This window comes from Stomoxys calcitrans, chromosome 5, assembly GCF_963082655.1.
Source record: "Stomoxys calcitrans chromosome 5, idStoCalc2.1, whole genome shotgun sequence".
NCBI lineage: Eukaryota > Metazoa > Arthropoda > Insecta > Diptera > Muscidae > Stomoxys > Stomoxys calcitrans.
In genome coordinates this window covers 37371500-37395067 of record NC_081556.1, presented here as the reverse complement: position 1 = coordinate 37395067, position 23568 = coordinate 37371500, and the positions used below count along the sequence as shown (strand labels likewise).

At 37.8% G+C, this 23568-nt stretch overlaps 1 protein-coding gene across 2 annotated transcripts in view; it reads right to left on the bottom strand.

The window, feature by feature from the left end:
* LOC106082164 (sine oculis-binding protein homolog) overlaps positions 1–23568 on the bottom strand; it is a 72617-nt gene that overhangs the window by 45956 nt on the left and 3093 nt on the right. For both annotated transcript variants that reach the window (XM_013244516.2, XM_013244515.2), the window contains exon 2: positions 19153–19570. In XM_013244516.2, the coding sequence (XP_013099970.2) occupies positions 19153–19293 (141 nt within the window). In that variant the 5' untranslated portion in view covers positions 19294–19570. The remainder of the gene's footprint in view (positions 1–19152; positions 19571–23568) is intronic.

The following is a 23568-nucleotide window of genomic DNA, read 5'->3' as shown; positions in this document are numbered from 1 at the left end:
TAGCACAGTTGTTGGAAGTCGTAACAAAACTCTATGTGCAAAATTGTAGCTAAATTGGACAAAAATTGCGGGTTGTAAGGGCTCAAGAAGTCAAATCGGAAGATCGGTTTCTATGGGAGCCATATCGGGTTTTATACCGATTTGAACCGTACTTTGCATAGTTGTAGGAAGCCATAACAAAACACTATGTGCAAAATTATAGCTAAATTGGACATAAATTGCGGATTGTAAGGGCTCCAGAAATCAAATCGGGAGATCAGTTTAACTGGGAACTTTATCAGGTTATAGATCGATTTGGATCGTACTAAACACAGTTGTTGGAAGCCATAAGATAAAACTATGTGCAAAATTTCAGCCAAACCGGACGAAATTTGTGGCTTCCAGGGGCTCAAGAAGTCAAATCGGGAGAGCAGTTTATATGGGAGCTATATCAGGTTATAGATCGATTTGGGCCGTACCTAGCACAGCTATTGGAAGTCATAACAGAAAACTACGTACATAATTTCAGCCAAATCAAATAAAAATTGCGGCTTTCAGGGGCTCAAAAAGTCAAATCGTGAGATCGGTTTTTATGGGGTATCGGTTATTTGAACCGATATGGCTCACTTGCAATCCCCAGCGACCTACGTCAATATCTGTGTAAAATTTCATGTGGCTAGCTTTACGCGTTCGACCGCTATCGTGATTTTGACAGACGGACGGACATGGCTAGATCGAATCAGAATGTCGAGACGATCCAGGGTATTTATACTTTATAGGTTCGCAGATCAATATTTCGAGGTGTTACAAACAGAATGACTAGGTTAGTATACCCCATCATTTAGGGGTGGGTATAATAATTGAAACTTTGGGGATTGTAAATGGGCCAAGTCGGTCCTTGTTTTGATATAGCTGCCATATAAACCGGTCTTGGGTCTTGACTTCTTAAGCCTCTAGAGAACGCAATTATCGTCCGATTTGACTGTAATTTCGCACGTGGTGTTTTGGTATCACTTCCAACAACTGTGGTTAGTATGGTCCAAATCGGTCTATAACCTGATATAGCTGTCATATAACCCGATCTGGGGTCTTGACTTCGTGAGACTCTAGAGGGCGCAATTCTCATCCGATTTGGCAGAAATTTTGTGCAATGGCTTCTCCCATGATCTTCAATATACGTGTCCAACATGGTATGAATCGATCTATAGCTTGATACGGCTCTCATATAAACCGATCGCCCGATTTTGCTTCTTGAGCCCCTACAAGGCACAATTCTTATCCGAATGGATTAAAATATTACACAATGACCTCTAGAATGTTCTGCATTCAATTCATTTATGGTCCGAATCGGACTACAACTTGATATATCTTCAATAGCAAAACAGTTCTTATTCATTATTCTTTGTTTGCCTAAAAAGAGATACCGCGCAAAGAACATGTTAATGCGATCCTTGGTGGAGCGTATATAAAATTCGGTCAAATCGAAGATTATTTGCACCGAATTTGAATAATATTTTTGGTTTTTCCCAAAATCACCAAGAGAATAAAAATAAGAGTCGGAACAGCAGAACTCAAAGCGCTAATAAAGTTTAAGGTTTTTTTTTTTTGTAAAATTTTAAGGTTCTTTGTTTTTGCTGGTGAAATATAACTGATACCTAAGACAGTTCTCTACCGATTTATAATGAACTTTTAACCTTCGAATGATATCAATATTGTTGTGCTCATTTGCTTTGCAGTAGAGAAAATATGACACCAAATGTTTGTCATTATTTTTCATGAAAAAAAAAACGCTACCCCCTAATGACATTGACCATTGGGCTAACTAAACCATATCACCATAATATCTACTCTCATGCTCTGCATTTCGATATAAGTGAGTATGGGTGCGCTGATGTTGATGTAACTAACCTTCGTCTTTTGAGAAATTTTATAACGTTGATAAAGCCATGTTAAGTTTGTATTGAAAGAAGACAACTAACTAATACACAAGCAAAGAACGACAGACATTTAATAGCTAGAATACAACAACGAAAATTTACTTCATTATATACATGCACATACACTCACACACATGCATTGCAGAGGATATTACAATCACGCTTCTAGTCCGTTCAAAGAGACACACGGCAACACTAAACGTGTATGTTGTATGTATGCAAGAATGTTCACAAAAATATTAAATTGCACAAATATCTCTGCAAACACACTGGGCAGCAACATGCTCAAACTCACACTCAAAGACAGACAGACAGACAGACCGGCTGTAACTAAAACAGGAGAGGAAATGTGTTGATGAGGCCATGCTGGAGAAAAACGAGCAACAACAATATAACAACAACAGCACTAAGAACTAACTAACGTCATATAAGAAATGTAAAGAAGGACGATATTCAATCCTAAGCTATCGATATTCGATTACATTCTATGTCAGCAGTAACAAGGCAACGAACGCACCGCACCACACAACAGCTCCAATCCATGCCACATTAAGCAGCAGCATCGAGTACTGAGAGCGTACTCTATATGAGTATGAATTCTAAACATTATGCTGTCTGCAATATGTTTGGGTTCGAGTAAGTGCGCCAGTAAGTGTGTGTGTGTGTGCGTGTGTTTGATTACAAACAAAAACACTGCTTTGCTAGTATTGCGTATACGTACCACATTCCCACACTTGTAGTCATCACATGCTTAGAAAGATTTTCAACTTCCATTCCCGGCTGAAACACACACGTTTCGAACAGTGTTGCCACTGAGTTGAACACGATTGAAACCAAAATTCTTAGATGAAGATTGGTTTACATGTAAGATTGGGATCGTATAGGGATATTCGAAGTAGTTGAAAGACGTCATGGGGCAAAAGTTGAACCAAAGCTTGGTTTATATGGGAGCTATATCAGGTTATGGAAAGTTTCGGACCTTACTTAGCATGGATGTCATTACAGAAGTCATTTTACAAAATTTACCACATCGCTTTAGAATTGCACCCTCTAGAGGCTGAAGTATTCAAATCGCTAGATGGTCTTAGACCTTAATTCCGAAGTGTTACAAATTAAATGTGGAGGCCACCGTGACTCAAATTATAGACCGATCTCCCGATATGGAGTATTGTATGTAGAGTATCTGGTACACATTCCCTATATGGCCCAATCAGGGCGATATTCAACAAAAAGGTTTAGAGGGATGAAAAATTCTCCTTTGATGGGCTCAATACTTTATATCGGGAGATCGGTCTATATAGTAGCTATATCAAAATATGGTCCGATCTGGACGATATTCCTCAAAAATGTTTAGAGGGGTACCAGAACTCGCTGTGCCAAATTTTATCGAAATCGGGTGAAAAATTACTAATTTATTGCCTCAATACTTTAAGTCTGGTTTTATGAGTCCGATTTTATGAGATCAGAAGGTCAGGTTTATTGAAAAGAATACGAAATCATCACAAATTGTTTGGAAAATGTGTTCATTCCCAAGAAATCTGCCAAATTATAAATACCTAACATTTGGGTATAAATGGGTAAATACCAGGGTATTTACCCAAATTACCGGGTAAATGCCTTTTGGGTGTTTACCCATCGCCCATCTCTACCCATATCGGATCATATTTCCATATAGCTGCCATATAGCTTAGTCTTAAGCCCGTAACAGGCGCATTTATTATCCGATATCGTTTAAATTAGAAACGGTCAGTTGTTTTAGGACTCCCGATATCCAATGAAAATATGGTTCAGATCGGACTATATTTACATATAGCTGTCATATAGACCGATCTGCTGATTTAGGGTCTTAAACCCATAAAAGCCGCAACTATTATCTAATTTCGCTGGAATTTCAAACAGTGAATTGATTTAAGGCTCCCGATATCCAATTAAAATATGGTTCAGATCCGTCTATATTCATATATACATGCCATATAGACCGTTCTGCCGATTTGGGGTCCTGAGCCCATAAAACCCCAATTTTTATCCGATTTCACTGAAATTTTTAAAAGTGAGTGGAAGCCTTCCGGAATCCCACTCAAATATGGTTCAGATCAGACTTTATTTGAATATAGCTGCCATATAGACCAATCTGCCGATTACGGATCTTAAGCCCATAAAAGCTGAATTAATTACCCGATTTCGCTGTAATTTGGCAAATGTGACTTGTATTAAGACTTCGGTCATCCGACCAGCAAAAGGTTTAATCAGACTATATTTAGATCTGACCTTCCAATTTAGGGTCTTAACGCCGTAAAAAGTGCATTTGTTGCCCGATTTCGATTTTTGAACCCGTGACTTGTATAAGAGTTCTCGGGAACTGAATTAAATATGATTCAGACCAGCCCCCATTTGCATATTACTATGAATGTGGTAGTGGAGTTGTTATAAAAGAGTATGGTTAATTAATGCATGGTCCTGGGCACCCAAGAATCGGCCCGGCCGAACTTAGTACCCTTTTACTTTTTATAACCTCCACCATAGGATGGGGTATACTAATTTTGTCACACCTCGAAATATGCGTCTAAGACCCCATAAAGTATATATATTTCTTAATCGTTGACCAAAATTTTGCATGACGTGTTTTGCTATGCTAAGCATGGTTCAAATCGGTTCATAACCTCATATAGCTGCCATATAAACCCATCTTGGGTCTTGACTTCTAGAGCTCTAAAAGGCGCAGTTTTTATCCGATTTGGTCGAAATTTTGCATAAAGTGTTCTATTTTCACTTCCAATAACTGTGTAAAATTTGGTCTAAATCAGTCAATATCCTGATATAGCCGCCATATAAACCGATCGCCCAATTAGACTTGTTGGGCTTCTAGAGGGCGCAATTCTTATCCAATATGGTTGAAAGTAAGCATATGTCGTATGAATGGTATGACTTTCAACCACTGTTTCAAGTATGGCCTAAATCGGTATATAACATGATATAGCTGCCATATAAACCGATCTCCCAGTTTGACTTTTTGAGCCTATAGAGCCTATATACTCGATTTGCCTGTAATTTTGGAAGTGGTGTTTTTCTATGACAAGTGTTTTCTATTTGAAAAAGCCATTCAAAGAACTTGTTACTTCTCAATTTTTGTTTGAAATACTGGTGATTTTTATTTTTTAGAAATATTTTTTTTATTTTTAGAAATATCAATAGTTTGCCAGCTTGATGCTGAATACCTGGGTTCCTGACAAGAATATCAAACATGTATTCAGCGGTAGTTATCCCCTGCTAATACTGGTGGCATTTGTAAGATACTATGCCATGTAAATGACATAGCAGCCATGTAAAAACTTCTCCCCAAAGAGGTATCGGCCTGCAGCACATCGATCGGGATCGGCTATAAAAAGGAAGTACCTTATCATTAACCTTAAACTTGAATCCTACACCACTCATTGATATGTGGGACGTTTGCTCTCTGTCCTTAATGAAATGTGCGTGGGCAAATATGCATTTGCAAGATACGGACCATCAAAATCTTCTCTTTCATAATATACTTGGTTTTTCTACATATTTATTATACCCACCACCATAGAATGGGGGGTATACTAATCTAGTCATTCCATTTGTAACACCTCGAAATATTGATCTAAGACCTCATAATGTATATACATTCTTGATCATCTGGACATTTTGAGTCGATCTAGCCATGTCCGTCTGTCTGTAGAAATCATGATAGCGGTCGTACGCGTAAAGCTAGCAGCTTGAAATTTTGCACAGATACTTAAAATTGATGTAAGTCGTTAGGGATTGCAAATGGGCCATATCGCTTCAGATTAAGATATAGCTCCCATATAAACCGATCTCCCGATTTGACTATTTGATCCCTTACAAGCCGTAATTTTTGTCCGATTTGGCTAAAATTTAGCATGCGGTGTTCTATTCTTCCAACAACTTTGACAAGTACGGTCCAAATCGGTCCATAACCTGATAAACCGATCTCCCGATTTGACTTCTTGAGCCTCTGGAATCTAAATTTATGTCCGATTTAGCTGAAATTTTACACATAATATTCTGTTATACCTTCCAATAAGTTTGTAAAGTACGGTTCAAATCGGTTAATAATCTGATATAGCTCCCATATAACAAAAATTTGGGTTTATAATGGCTCCATCGGGACCAATCTCCCGATCTGACTTCTTGAGCCATTATAAGCCGCAATTTTTGTCCGACTTGGTTGAAATTTTGCACAATGTGTTCTGTTATGACTTCCAACAACTGTGCTAAGTACAGTCCAAATCGGTCTATAACCTGATATAGCTCCCATATAAACCGATCTCCCGATTTGACATTTTTTTTTTGTTTCTCTTACTGCTTGCAAGCAATGCCAAACCCTTCCTCATTAAAAAGACAATTTTTGGAAAATCAAATTAATGGCAACCCTGGTTGTTAACACGCTTTGTCATAAGTATTGCTTTTTTGGCTAGAAAATCTATACGACACACTTTGTGGGAGGTTCATGGCAGCTAAGCAGCAGGTCATGCCCGCCGGCAGTCACCAGGCTGTTAGTCGTCACAGCAGTGAGTAGAAGATCTTGGCGTTTTGTTATGGTGTTCCATAGCGTTGCGTTGCTGTTTTGGTCGTTGTGTATTAGAAAAGAGGATTTAGTTACACTTTGTGTTCTCATATTAGGTTCAGGGTGAATTCTATAAAATGCATTCAATAACAGCAGCAGCAGCAACAACAACAACGAAACGAAAAAGTTTTTCCAGTAGATTTTAGTTACATTTTTGTATTCGATTTCATTTAAAATTTGTAGCTTATGATCTAATTTTTTTAAGGCCCACTAAATGAAAACCATTAAAAATGTTAGGCAAATTATATAAATTTTGTAAAATTTTTCTAAAGATTCCATTACAGGATATTGCTCGTCTATAGACCATATCGTTCAAAGCTTTCTATTTAAAGAATAGCACAGCAAAAAACTTTCAAAAGTAAGGCAAAGTATGTGATGTTGCTTAAAAGCATTTCTAAAGAAATAAAATTTTGACAAAATTTTCTATAGATTAAATTTTGGCATTTAATTTTTTCTTACTACGCTCTAAGCAAAAGTTAACCAACATGACCCAACGCACAGTGGGAGAAAATCGAAAAAAGCATTAAAAGATATGCCGTGTGAAAACGGGTAGAGATATCTCTTTGAAATTTGAAATGGTTAGAGCTGAGGTGTTAGCGAGATTGTGTTTCAAGGCCCTAGGCCTATGACGCCGAAGGACTGGGTTCAAATTCTGGCGTGAACATCAACAAAAATTGTCAGCGATGGTTATCCCCTTACTAATGCTGGCTAGATTTGTGAGGTATCCAGCCATGATTAAACATTTCTGACAAGTGGTGTCGCTATGCGGAACGCCGTTTGGACTCGGCATAAAAATAAAGCCCCTTATCATTGAGCTTAAACCTTAATTGGACTGCTCTCATCGATATGAGAGAAATATCTCCTGTTCCTTAAGGGAGTGTTCATGGGAAATTTAGTATTAAGCAGGTCGTCCGGGCGCCTTTTGGCAGACTCCTAAAGTTGGTCACCTCGATATTAAATTGCAAATTTTGCCCATGAATATTTAACTAAGGAACAGGGGCAAACTTCTCACCTATCAATGAGTGCAGACCGATTCAAGCTAAAGCTCAATGATAAGGGGCCTCCTTTTTATAGCCGAGTCCGAACGGCGTGCCGCAGTGCGACACCTCTTTGGAGAGAAGTTTTACATGACATAGTACCTCACAAATGTTAAGAGGGGAAAACCACCGCTGAATATTTTTTCTGATGGTCCCGCCAGGATTCGAACCCAGGCGTTTAGCGTCATAGGCGGACATAATAACCTCTGAGCTACGGTGACCTCCAATATTTCTAGCATCCACATCAAATTTACTAAAAAATTCCGATTTTGAAACCATCTTTGCCCGAAAGGGGTATTTTGGGAATTTTTGCAAACAAAATTCGGGCAGAATTTATTTTTGGTTTTTAAGGACACTTATGTCTGCAAAAAAAATGTTGAGCTATCCTTATTCGTTTTTTTAGAATTTTTGTCAAGCATTCAAATCATCCATAAAAATAAAAATCGTACCATAAATGCTTTCGTAACTTGCAAAATACAAAGAAGGTCTCCGTCAAAATTGCAAAAAAAAAAAAGTCGAATATCCCCGAAACCAGTGGAGATATCGTGAACCAAAAGCTGACCTTTTTTGTAGGGATTTTTGAGCACTATTTAGCATAAAATTTTGGAAATCGGACCACAAAGAAGGTTTGGTAGTCCACAAAATTTCGAAATACCGAGGTGATTAATTTTAGGGAATTGCCAAAAGGCGCCCGGGCAACCAAGGACCTCGAAATTTTGAACACGATATCAGCTCTAATCATACCATTTCTCATATCAAAACGATACCTCTACTCGTTCTCACATGGCATATTTTCTACAAGTTTTATTCCATTTCCTCCCACTGTGCAACGTTACACTGGAAAGGCATGCTTTTACCACTGCACTTAGTAAATAGGTTGACGTAAATATTTTTATTGCAAAGTTGTCGGAAGAGGCTCCTGGTAAGTCCGAAATCGCTATCACCATACCTTACACAATGCATTTAGCGGCACTACATTTTGCCTAAACTTTTAAAAGGGGTTTTTTTAGCTTTTTTATACCCTCCACCATAAGAAAGGGGGTATATAATTTTCATCATTCCGTTTGTAACACATCGGAATATTGATTTGGGATCAACAAAATGTGTATATGATTGATCCTCTTGACATTCCAAGTCGATTTAGTCATGTCCGTCTGTCTGTCCGTCCCTCTGTGGAAAGAAATCTAACTTTCGAAGGAATAAATCTAGGCTCTTGAAGTTTTGCACAAATGCTTCCTATCAATGTAGGCCGGTTGAAATTGTGATTGAAAATGGGCCATATCGGTCCATGTTTTGATATAGCTGCCTTATAAGCCGATCTCGGATCTTGACTTCTTGAGCCCCCAAAGGGCGCAATTCTTGTCCGATTTGGCTGAATTTCTGTATGAGATGTTTTGTTGTAACTTCTAATAACTGTCCTAAATATGATTCAAATCGAATCATAACTTGATATAGCTGCCATATAAACCGATCTCGAATCTTGACCCCTTGCACCTAGAGGGCGCAATTCTTATCTGAAGTGGCTGAACTTTTGCTCAAGGTGTTTAGTTGTGATTTGCAACAGCTGTCTCAAGTATGGTCTAGATCAATTCGTAACCTGATATGGCTGCCATATAAACCAATCTCGGATCTTCACTTCTTGAGCCTCTAGAAGGCACAATTACTACATTTACTACATTTTTTGATATCTGAAGGGGGAGCGGACCCTCCCCCTTACCCTAATTTTCAGAAACGCCATATCTTGGAGATGAGTGGGGACGATTTAAGCGAAATTTAAAAAATCTAAAATCTAAAAACAAAAATTTAATATCCAAATTTCGGATGGGACGCTTGGGGAGCCGACCCACCCTCAAAACCTACAAAATATATATATATAGACCAATTAAGACAATATGGGACCCAAATGAAAGGTATTTAGAAAACGTAACTGATATCCAATTGTCGGACCACCCCTTCCCCAAAACATGACTTATTTACTGACCACGGCAATATGGGGCTTAAATAAAAGCTATTTGAGTGTAGAATACGAATCTGATATCCAAATGTGGAACCAAGTATTTGGGGTGTTGCCCCTCTCCAAAGAGGACAAATTAACGACCATAGCAATATGGGGCTCAAATGAAAGGTCTTTGGGAGTAAAGCACGAATCTAATGTCAATATCCGAGAAAAAGTGTTTATGGGGCCATCCCACCCCCATAACACCACCCAAATAGGACGTATTTGCTGACCATTGCAATATGGGGCTCTAATAACAGGTATTTTGGAGCAGAACACGAATCTGACATTTATTTTCAGGGCCAAGTCACTGAATGGCCGTGCCATCCCCCAAACCGGACATGGTTGCCCACTATGGAAATATGGGGCTCAAATGAAAGGTCTGATAACAACATTCGGGACCAACTGTCTAGGGGACGTCCCACCCCCATAATAATCCCCAAATAGGACGTATTTGCCTACCATGACAATTTGGTTCTTAAAGAGATTAAAATTGCAAATTTTTCCCATGCTCATTCTTCTCACATATCAATGAGTGCAGTCTGATTCAAGTTTAAGCTCAATGATAAGGGGCCTCCTTTTTATCGAGTCCGAACGGCGTGCCACAGTGCGACACCTCTTTGAAGAGAAGTTTTACATAACATGGAACCTCACAATTGTTGCCAGCATTAGGAGGGGAAAACACCCGCTGAAAATTCTTTTCTGATGGTCTCACCAGGATTTGAGCCCGGCCGTTCAGCGTCATAGGCGGACATGCTAACCTCTGCGCTACGGTGGCCTTAAAGATAGTGGAGCTCGATATTGGGAGTTATTAGAGCGCATACCCCAAACCGGACATATTTGCAGGGGTTTATATGAAAGGTATTTGAGATTAGAAAACGAATTTGGTATCCAATGGCAATATGTGGTTCAAATAAATGATATTTGAGAGTACGGGACTAACCCACTCCCCAAAACACCCCTAAATCGGACATATTTACCGACCATGTGAATATGGGGTTGAAATGAAAGGTATTGGGGAGTAGAGCACAAAATTGATACCCACTTCCGGCACCAATTTTCTGGTAGTCTACCCCAAACACCCCACAAACAGCAAATATTTATCGCCCCCATCGCAATATGGGGCTTAAATAAATATAAAGGGAGAAGAATACGAAGCTGATATCCAAATGTTGGACCATGTATTTGGGCCACCGCCCCTTCCCTAAAACACCCCCCAAAGAGTCCAAATTTACCGACCATGGCAATATGTGGCTCAAATGGAAGGTATTTGAGATTAAAAACAAAATTGATATCCGATTTGGGGGCCAAGTGTTTGGGGGACGCCTCATCCCATAAACTCCCCTTAAACCCCCATAAAAACCCCTTAAACAATATGGGGTTAAAATAAATTATATTTGAGATTAGAGCACGATGCTGATATTTTTTCAGGGCTAGGTGTCTGGGGGACCAACTCACCCCAGAAAACATCCTTAAATCGGGCATACATATTTACCGATCATGGCAATATGGGGCTCAAATGGAAGGTATTTGGGAGTAGAATACAAAATTCATACCCACCACCTTTCTAAGTGGCTCACACCTGCCCCTAGACCCACCAATTACCAACCCTGGGGGCCTTCCCACTCCCAAAATACCCATGAGAATATAGGGCTCAAATAAAGTCATTTAAGTATGGAGTATATCTAACATCCAAACATAAATGACCCTTTAACCTTCAAGCGAATTCATAGACCAATAAAGATCATATGGGATTCAGATAAAGCATTTATATTGTTATACTGTAAGTCAAGCGAATACATATAAAATTTTCGTAGCATGGTATTTCACTAAAAGCTCTTTAATTGTCGAAAATAAATATTCAAAGGATAATTTTGTTCCATATAAAGTAAAAAAGGAGCAGAGGAGCGGGCCCGGTTCAGCCAGCTTTCTATATAAAATAAAATTTTGTCAATATTTTAATGAAAGTAAAACTTTCAATGAAAAAAAAATTTTTTAAATTTTCTATAGAAATAATTTTTACCAAAAATTGTGTCTGTGTAATAAACTCCAAATTTAACTTTGGTTTAATTTTTTACTATCGATAACATTGTTTAATCAGTTCTATATTGAAAACTATGCCACCATCATCTTTTGGAGCGTCTTTGCCTAACATTGCCTTTAGTATTGAATTTCTTCCTATTTTTTATTGATATTTATTTATATCTAATTTCTGAAATATCAAACCATTTAATATTGCTCAGAGACGTAATATGGCATAAATGACTGTGCATGGGTTGTACACACAGGTACAGCACACCCATATACACACATACATACATACATTGTTATTGGTTATCGTCTTATTATTTGTTGTTGTCTTCTTAAGTTTTCTATTTCGCAATAATCTAATGACGCCTTTGGCAACAAAAACGTGCAACAAAAGCCCGCCCCGAGTAGCAGTCTGTTGCTGCTGCTGATACCCCCGCCGCTCCGGCAGCATTATTCTATACAGGTGCTGGTGCTAGGCATTGCTACCCACACCCCCAAAGCCTCTGACGCCGCAGCCTGTGTTGCTCTCTTACTCTGACCATATTACAATGTACTCTACAATTACTCAAATGAATGTTATTTGATAGCCGATTGTAAGTTTAGACTTGATTCCAAAGTTAATAGCAGCATGGATGTACGACAGGCCAAAATGAGAATACAGAGCGTATTCTCAATGCTGCCGGGGGCTGTTATAGAAATACGACAAAAAATTAAAAAAACAAAATAGAACAGTCTTATATATGCAAAGGTGTATGTTTACATCGTCACTTGAGACGTTGCAGGGCAGGCATACTGGCCGGTTTTTGTTCAAAAAGGGCGGGGTGGTCCAATAGCATTGTGGTTGGTTTTAAATAACTAACAATTTCAAAATACCATGTTAGGGATATGGAAATTTTTGAAGAGTTATTGTGAACAATTTTTTTCTCAAGAATATATTTTTGAAGAAAAATTAAAAAAAAAAACTTTTTTGCCTGTTAAAGCGAAGATTATTTTAATTTTACAAATTTTCGTTTGTTTCTCTTTTGAGACGAGCTCAATGATTGGAGATGTTTTTACAATGTAAAATGATAGTCTGATATCACCACACACACCAACCACTATGGGACGCGTTTCGTCATTTGGTTCGAATAACTCATCGATCATATTAGGTGGCTTCAAGGTAGAGGTGTGCACGTGAGTAGTCGTGTCACGGGTGAGTCACTTTGTCAAGTTACATACAGATTTGAGCCGTACTCCGCACAGTTGTTGAGAGTCATAACAGAACACTATGTGCAAAATTTCAGCCAAATCGGATAAAAATTTAGGTTTCCAGGGGCTCAAGAGGTCAAATCGGGAGATCGGTTTATATGGGAGCTATATCAGGTTATACACCGATTTGAACCGTACTTGGCACAGTTATTGGAAGTCGTAACGGAGCACTACATGCAACATTTCAGACAAATCGGACAAAAATGTTGGCTTCTAAGGGCTGAAAAAGTCAAATCGGGAGATCGGTTTATATGGGAGCTAAATCAGGTTATACACCGATTTGAACCGTACTTGGCACAGTTGTTGGAAGTCATAACGGAATACTATATGCAAAATTGTAGCCAAAAATTGTGGCTTCCAGGCATGAAGAAGTCAATTCGGGGGATCGGTTTATATGGGAGCTATATCAGGTTATACACCGATTCGGACCGTAGTTGACACAGTTGTTGGAAGTCATAACGGAATACCACATGCAAAATTTTAGCCAAATCGGACAAAAATTGCGGCTTCAAGACTTCAGCAAGTCAAATCGGGATATCGGTTTATATGGGAGCTATATCGGGTTCTTGATCGATTTGAACCGTACTTAGCACAGTTGTTGGAAGTTACAACAAATCACTATGTGCAAAATTTTCAGCCAAATCGGACAAAAATTGAGGCTTCCAGGGGCTTAAGAAGTCAAATTGAGAGATCGGTATATATGGGAGGTATATCTAAATCTGAACCGATATGACCCATTTGCAATCCCCAAAGACCTAAATCAATATTAAGTATCTGTGCAAATTTTCAAGCGGCTAGCTTTAGGCGTTCGACTGCTATCGTGATTTCGACACACGGACGGGCGGACATGGCTAGATCGACTCAGGACGTCGAGAAGATCAAGAAGATCTGGTCGTATTTCTTGTCCAATCGTCATGAAATTTTGCAAATGTCACTTTTTTTGGCTCAAGGACGAACGCTATTTTGGTAAAAATCGGCTCAGATTTAGATATAGCTCCCTTATATATGTATCGCATAACTACAATTTTTAACCGATCTGCACAAAATTTGGCATGGATTGTTTTCTTACTGATATTAAAATATCTGCAAGATTTTATCAAAATCGGTTCAGATTTAGATATAGCTCCCATATATATGTATCGCCTGATTTGCACTTAAATGGCCGTCGACACTACAATTTTGAACCGATCTGCACAAAATTTTTTATGGCTTTATTTTGTAATTGTAGGTGTAGGGTATTATATTGCCGGCTCTGCCCGACTTTTGCCTTTCCTTACTGGTTTTTTATGCGATTTCCCTCTCCATAAGAAAAGTACTACTTTTTCTTCTATTTTTCTCCTACTTTTCGCCGACGTTTGCAGGAAAAATTAATATTCACTTCATGGAAAAATATTTTTTCAACAGTGATTCGCAAGTTTTTCGTCAGTTGTGATTTTTCTCATGAGTCGTGATTTTTTCGTGAGTCGTGACTTTTTCGCGTGCGTGATTGTAATTTTTGTCTCGTGAGCGTGCTCGAACGTGAGTCGATATAAAAAAAGTTGTGCGTGAGAGTGCCTGAATAATTTTTTTTTGTCTCTTGAGTGTGAGTGCAAAATCACGCACGTGTACATCTCTACTTCTAGGGCCGTACGTTTTTATGTTATACTTATATCGTGTTTATTGCGACCACGCTCGAAAACTCTGTCTACTACCTGTACCTTTCCCAATCCATGTGATTATGTAATGGCAGATTTTTTGTCTACACAATTACACTATTGCCATGACATACAGATGATTCTGTGCGTCTATATGACAGCTATATATTCGAATCTGGACCGATCAAGCCTCAGTTCAATATCACTATTTTTAAAGACTGTGATGTAATTTCAACAGAAAGTTGCCTTCAAGTTGCCAGCCAGATCACTTTAATAGCCTAAAAGTCTTAGAGTTCCTGAACCGGGATATTTAACAGATGCTGGCAAAAGTATTGAAGATGAAGACACAAAATACTGCTACAACAACTACAAGAGTTCCATTGCTGTATTTTCAATGATAAATTCATTCATCTTATTAAGGCAATGTTCCATAATATTATCTCTGTCGTCATCTTCTCATCAACAGCATCATCAACATTGTCCTTATTGAGATTGTCATTCGGCACGTTAAAGGCGGCATAAAATTACTTAAATAATATCCTTTTACAACATGAAAGTAGTAATGGAAGAATCGTTATAGCAGGCAGTCAGCAGCCAACAGACTATCCACACTACTTGGCCAACGTCATTATCACCATCATCGTTGTTCTACTACCATTGCTCGGCTGAAAAAAATGAGAGAGCCCATTGCCGTTACAGTAGTTATCAGATGAAGGTAATAATAGCCATTATAATAGGGCTTTGTTGTTTGTGTTTTATTTCATCCTTTTCCTCGCTATGTCCCTCCACAGTCCAAGAAAATGCCAAGCAAATCAGTCATTCTCCATTTTCGAAGTTCATCACAAAGAGTTAAGTTTACAATGACATCAGCAGCTACAGCACATAGTGAATGAACCAGCGGTAAAGATACAAAGAAGAGAGTTTCAAGGCTCTTAGACCCCTTCGGAAGCTGTTAGTATTGGTCTGCATAATATTAAAATGGTTTCATGTTACCCCTCCATAACAAAGCTACCATGTCCACACAGAAAACCTTGGAAATTATACACCATCTATGAGAATTGGGCAATTATTTTGAATCCAAAATGGTGGGAAATTATAACATAATATAAGATTGAATATAATCAATTTATAAATTATTTTAAATTTTGTTAAATTTTTTGAAAACGATGACAAAGTTATCAGTAATGATCATTTCGTAAAGAAAAGTCATAGAAGATGATGTTTTCTATGAAGAGCCACCAACGATGATTCATACAGTGAAGACATAAATGATTATCTGTTCATAAAAAAAGTCCTCAACGAAGATCTTTTCGTAGAGAAAAGACATCAACGATGATCATTTCGTATAGAAAAGTCATCAACGATGATCTTTTCGTATAGAAAAGTCATCAACGATGTTCTTTTCATATAGAAAAGTCATCAACGATGTTCTTTTCGTATAGAAAAGTCATCAACGATGATCTTTTCGTATAGAAAAGTCATCAACGATGATAGAAAAGTCATCAACGATGATCTTTTCGTATAGAAAAGTCATCAACGATGATCTTTTCGTATAGAAAAGTCATCAACGATGATCTTTTCGTATAGAAAAGTCATCAACGATGATCTTTTCGTATAGAAAAGTCATCAACGATGATCTTTTCGTATAGAAAAGTCATCAACGATGATCTTTTCGTATAGAAAAGTCATCAACGATGATCTTTTCGTATAGAAAAGTCATCAACGATGATCTTTTCGTATAGAAAAGACATCAACGATGATCTTTTCGTATAGAAAAGTCATCAACGATGATCTTTTCGTATAGAAAAGTCATCAACGATGATCTTTTCGTATAGAAAAGTCATCAACGATGATCTTTTCGTATAGAAAAGTCATCAACGATGATCTTTTCGTATAGAAAAGTCATCAACGATGATCTTTTCGTATAGAAAAGTCATCAACGATGATCTTTTCGTACAGAAAAGTCATCAACGATGATCTTTTCGTATAGAAAAGTCATCAACGATGATCTTTTCGTATAGAAAAGTCATCAACGATGATCTTTTCGTATAGAAAAGTCATCAACGATGATCTTTTCGTATAGAAAAGTCATCAACGATGATCTTTTCGTATAGAAAAGTCATCAACGATGATCTTTTTGTATAGAAAAGTCATCAACGATGATCTTTTTGTATAGAAAAGTCATCAACGATGATCTTTTCGTATAGAAAAGTCATCAACGATGATCTTTTCGTATAGAAAAGTCATCAACGATGATCTTTTCGTATAGAAAAGTCATCAACGATGATCTTTTCGTATAGAAAAGTCATCAACGATGATCTTTTCGTATAGAAAAGTCATCAACGATGATCTTTTCGTATAGAAAAGTCATCAACGATGATCTTTTCGTATAGAAAAGTCATCAACGATGATCTTTTCGTATAGAAAAGTCATCAACGATGATCTTTTCGTATAGAAAAGTCATCAACGATGATCTTTTCGTATAGAAAAGTCATCAACGATGATCTTTTCGTATAGAAAAGTCATCAACGATGATCTTTTCGTATAAAAAGTCATCAACGATGATCTTTTCGTATAGAAAAGTCATCAACGATGATCTTTTCGTATAGAAAAGTCATCAACGATGATCTTTTCGTATAGAAAAGTCATTAACGATGATCTTTTCGTATAGAAAAGTCATCAACGATGATATTTTCGTATAGAAAAGTCATCAACGATGATCTTTTCGTATAGAAAAGTCATCAACGATGATCTTTTCGTATAGAAAAGTCATCAACGATGATCTTTTCGTATAGAAAAGTCATCAACGATGATCTTTTCGTATAGAAAAGTCATCAACGATGATCTTTTCGTATAGAAAAGTCATCAACGATGATCTTTTCGTATAGAAAAGTCATCAACGATGATCTTTTCGTATAGAAAAGTCATCAACGATGATCTTTTCGTATAGAAAAGTTATCAACGATGATCTTTTCGTATAGAAAAGTCATCAACGATGATCTTTTCGTATAGAAAAGTCATCAACGATGATCTTTTCGTATAGAAAAGTCATCAACGATGATCTTTTCGTATAGAAAAGTCATCAACGATGATCTTTTCGTATAGAAAAGTCATCAACGATGATCTTTTCGTATAGAAAAGTCATCAACGATGATCTTTTCGTATAGAAAAGTCATCAACGATGATCTTTTCGTATAGAAAAGTCATCAACGATGATCTTGAGCCGGTGGTGCCCGGAAAGTCATCAACGATGATCTTTTCGTATAGAAAAGTCATCAACGATGATATTTTCGTATAGAAAAGTCATCAACGATGATCTTTTCGTATAGAAAAGTCATCAACGATGATCTTTTCGTATAGAAAAGTCATCGGTGATGATCTTTTCGTATAGAAAAGTCATCGGTGATGATCTTTTCGTATAGAAAAGTCATCGGTAATGATCTTTTCGTATAGAAAAGTCATCGGTGATGATCTTTTCGTATAGAAAAGTCATCGGTGATGATCTTTTCGTATAGAAAAGTCATCAACGATGATCTTTTCGTATAGAAAAGTCATCAACGATGATCTTTTCGTATAGAAAAGTCATCATTGATGATCTTTTCGTATAGAAAAGTCATCATTGATGATCTTTTCGTATAGAAAAGTCATCAATGATGATCTTTTCGTATAGAAAAGTCATCAATGATGATCTTTTCGTATAGAAAAGTCATCAATGATGATCTTTTCGTATAGAAAAGTCATCAATGATGATCTTTTCATATAGAAAAGTCATCAATGATGATCTTTTCGTATTGAAAAGTCATCAACGATGATCTATTCGTATAGAAAAGTCATCAATGATGATCTTTTCGTATTGAAAAGTCATCAACGATGATCTATTCGTATAGAAAAGTCATCGCTGATGATGTTTTCGTATAGAAAAGTCATCGGTGATGATCTTTTCGTATAGAAAAGTCATCAACGATGATCTTTTCGTATAGAAAAGTCATCGGTGATGATCTTTTCGTATAGAAAAGTCATCGGTGATGATCTTTTCGTATAGAAAAGTCATCGGTGATGATCTTTTCGTATAGAAAAGTCATCGGTGATGATCTTTTCCTATAGAAAAGTCATCGGTGATGATCTTTTCCTATAGAAAAGTCATCGGTAATGATCTTTTCGTATAGAAAAGTCATCGGTGATGATCTTTTCGTATAGAAAAGTCATCGGTGATGATCTTTTCGTATAGAAAAGTCATCGGTGATGATCTTTTCGTATAGAAAAGTCATCGGTGATGATCTTTTCGTATAGAAAAGTCATCGGTGATGATCTTTTCGTATAGAAAAGTCATCGGTGATGATCTTTTCGTATAGAAAAGTCATCGGTGATGATCTTTTCGTATAGAAAAGTCATCGGTGATGATCTTTTCGTATAGAAAATTCACCGGTGATGATCTTTTCGTTTAGAAATGGCATCGGTGATTATCTTCTCGTATAGAAAACTCATCGGTGATGATCTTTTCGTAAAGAAAAGTCATCGGTGATGGTCTTTTCGTATAGAAAAGTCACGGGTGATGATCTTTTCGTATAGAAAAGTCACGGGTGATGATCTTTTCGTATAGAAAAGTCGTCGGTGACACCAATTTTCCTGTAGACTGCACAGCTCAGATAATTTCCATTGAGATTTTTATTTTACTTACCTTGATTTCATCACTGGGTAATTCTTTTTTGATTTTCACTACGGTTGGTGTGGCATTGGCCGGAGGCATTGAAGAGGAATTCATTGCACTAGTGGGCGAATTATTAGCACTGGTATTTAGTGAGGACATTTTTGTAGACATTTTTGTATTGTCTGAGAAATTACGCTAAATTCCCGTTCCTCTAACACTTGGGTCAATTATATACACAAATCCAAACACGCACATACAATTTCCCCTTGCAACTAACTTGCAATTATGTTGTGTTACTTTGCGGCACTGTTTGGTTTTTGTTGTTGTATGACACGCCGGTGCTGCGAACGTAGTGGTTCGTTTCGGATATCGCCTCACCAAAAACAAATTTCACTTTTATCTTGCATTTATTGTTGTTGTTGGCGTCGTTGTCGCTGTCGTACACAAACTGAAATAGAAAATATGGATATGAGAAAATGTTTAAATGAAGAAGAATTTGAATGTAAAAGCAAAAGAATTGAAATGCAGGCAACAGAATGTGTGTTAAAGATGTTACACGAAGGGGAAAAATGTGATGTTGACTTTATTTATAAACAAAGAAGGCAAGAGATCAATCACAAAAGTCACAAGTTCTAAACAGGCAACTCTGGCATCCCCACTTGACCATACACACATGCACAAAACATGTATGTGTATGTTACAAATGTGCTTTCTTCATTCGCCTTGTTGGTGTTTATTTCGTCATTCGGCATTGAGTCTTCGAGTGTAGGAAAGCCAATCAAAAAAGAGAAAAAAGCACGAGAATGCCAACTGTAACAAGTAGGCAGCAATAACAACTATCGGTAAATGTGACAAAGTAGGGGGTGTTGCATTTAGTAGCACTATAAACAATTATTTTAGTTTATTTTTAAGCTTTACCACCATTTCGATCTCACAGTCTTATGGCCACACATGTAAACCCTAATAACCAGCCGGTGCCCTAATCAATGTGTGATATGCCAGCAACGGTACTCTATTTTACAGAGCTACAACAAATGATGAGGGTTTAACACACTTTCAATTACCCTGACTAAGAATTAGTCTGAGGAAAATGAGCAATGACACAGCGAAAGAAGGCAAATAGATTATATTGAATATCTAATTCACTTTCCGTTTGGATTGGTACTATGGTATATGTATAAACATACGCACATACGTGTATATACACTAGGGTGATGACTTTTTTACAACCTCATATCCCTGTATCATATTTTGATGAGTTTTTGTTTAAGATTATATAAAATCTTAAATTGAAGGTGATTTGATAAAAAAAAAACCTCACGCACAAAATAATTTAAAATGTATCCAAGCTTCTGTAGGTGAGCAAGCACGTCAGGGTCCAAAGGACCGATTGCCCGCCATGTCATATACAAAAGACCGATCGCCCGCCTTGTCATATTGAACACCATAGGCACTCAGTATTTGTGCAAGAGCCGGTGGTGCCCGGATCTCACTGAGACTATCCGCTCGATACCGCTGATTGTCCGCGTGCCGGGATAGCGGTGTATTGTATTGTATTTCAGCATTTAAGGGCAATTGTTTGAAGTCACTAAAAGCTGTTATAAAGGGTGATTTTTTAAGAGCTATAGGAAAGTTTTTCAAAAGAAAAAACACATAAAATTCAGAATAATGCTTGAAATCTTTATTGGAACCGATAGTACGGTCCATATAATTTAATGTTTCATTTAATTTAATTATATCATGCAAGCGTTGACCGTGACAGCGCCTCAAACAGTCCAGTCCAAAAGTCGCTTAGTCCACTTGTGGCATACTCTCGGCCGATATATCACAAATAAATGGTTCAATGTTGTCTTCCAATTCGTCAATTGAAGCGGGCTTGTCTGTATAGTTTGTCATAAGTTTGAACATAGCCCCACAAAATATAGTCTAAAGGCATGTCATGTCATGCAAGTCAAGCTCTTGCATTTTGGGTAAAAAAAAGCTGGATATCATCTCACGGTAGCGCTCACCATTCACAGTTACGTTACAATTCGCATCATCTTTGAAGAAGTACGGTCCAATGATGCCACTAGCCCATAAACCACACCAAACTGACTTTTTCTGAATGCATTGGTAGCTCTAACAATGCTTCCGGATGATCTTCACTTCAAAATCGATAATTCTGCTTAATATCTCATTTTGTTCATAGGTAATATGGCTTTTCGTGAAGGTTTTAGGACTTGATATTTTGGATTTGTATGATTTAAGAAAAGAAAAAAAAAATTTTGCCAATATATATATTTCAAAGTCGTTGCGCGTGACCTTTTTAAATATTTAAATGGAATAAACATTATTTTAGTCATTAAGAAGCAAAAGTTCATTCATTCGTGCAACAGGAAATAAGTTTATAAAAAGGTAAAAAGTCATCACCCTAATATACACACATATGGGACGCTCCGTGCTACATAAATTAGCCTTATAATCTTTTAAAAGAATTAAAAAGGTATAAATCATCGATGTTGATCTTTTCGTATGGAAAAGTCATCGGTGATGATCGATTCGTATAGGAAAGTCATCGTTGATTATATTTTCGCATTGAAAAGACATCGGTGATGATCATTTCGTATAAAAAATCATCGGTGCTATTTATTTCGCATAGAAAAGACATCGGTGGTGATCATTTCGTATAAAAATCCATCGGTGCTATTCTTTTCGCATAGAAAAGTCATCGGTGATGATCATTTCGCATAGAAAAGTCATCGCTGATGATCATTTCGTATAGAAATGTCATCGATGATGATCTTGTCGTATAGAAAAATCATCGGTGATGATCTTTTCGTATAGAAATGTCATCGGTGATGATCTTTTCTTATAGAAATGTCATCGGTGATGATCTTTTCGTATAGAAATGTCATCGGTGATGATCTTTTCGTATAGAGATGTCATCGGTGATGATCTTTTCGTATAGAAATGTCATCGGTGATGTTCTTTTCGTATAGAAATGTCATCGGTGATGGTCTTAGTTTGGTTTCCTCGCAAAATTAATAAGACTCTGCAGAACGAAGGTTGATGATCCACTTTCCTCAGAAAGAATAGGTTATACTCTCCGAGCCATTAAATACGAAACAAGGTTTCAGACAACTTATTGCGTGATCTCTTTAATATCCTGTTGAAGAAGATTATACTATACTACTATGCTACTCGCCTATGCCGACGTCATCGATATCATGGGTCGGTCACCGGACGGTGAAAGTTGGTCTGGCAGTGTATAAAGATAAGATAAAATGTATGCTACCAACCAGTTTTGAAATTAAGCGAAGAATAATATTGGCAAACAGATGCTACTTTGGATTAAGCAAGTAGTTTAGAAACAAGACCATCTCTCAAAAGAAATTACACTATGCACTGATACTACACGGCAGCACTTGGGGTTCTGACAAAGAAACCTTGTTGACCACGTACAAAGCAATTGGCCAATCTGTGGAAAGTTATGCATAACCAATTTTGTCTCATGCAGACACTGTAGCAGATGCGGTGAATAACTACCGGATGACTGTAGTCCTTGGAGAAAAACCGCCTCCCATTGCACCTGAAGAAATTAACCTTCCCGGCAAACCAGAGTAGTTCTGGCCCAATTACGATCCGGCGGATGCAGCCGTCTCCGTGCAGGATGTATGTCCCGAATGTGACCAGGGACCACATGACACACGTCATCTGCCTAACTGCCCAGTTAGACCCACTCGTCTCAGACCCAGATCCCTCTGGACGCAACCCATCTTAGTCGCAGAGTTCCTGGATCTGGATACTCAACAAATCAAGCAGACGAAAGATAGAACACGAGCTACCGGCCGCGTCCACAGGTTGCGGATAGTGGAATGCTCCATACGGAGTAGCGGCAATGGGAGTCGCGGACAATCAGCGTTATCGAGCGGAGAGTCGCAGTAAGAGGCCGGGCGACACCGGCTCTTGCACAAATACTGAGTGCCTATGATGATCGATATGACAAGGCGAGTTATTGACGCCTTTAAATAACCAATGGCCACCTTGCTCCCGCGGCGATCGGTCCTTTGGACCGAAACGAACTTGCTCACACAGGAGCTTGACGAGGATCGCCACCTCCACATGAAAGTGTGGCTACAACAACAACTACACGTGTTGGTCATGGGTACTTGTGATTGGAGTGTATGAGAGAAGATCATCGAGGATGATAATCTTATACAACATATAAAATTCAATTTGTGATTGTTTGTTTGTCGGTTTGTTTGTTTGTTCCTTATAGACCCAAAAACGGCTGAACCGATTACCTTGAAATTTTCAAAAATTGTGTAGGTTGGTCTGAAAGGAAACATATCGGGAGGGGAGTGGACCCTCCCCCTAACCCCAAAAGTACAACCCAAAAATAAAAGTGGACCGATCGGAACAATATGGAATTCACATGAAAGGTATGCAAGAGTAGAGTACGAATTT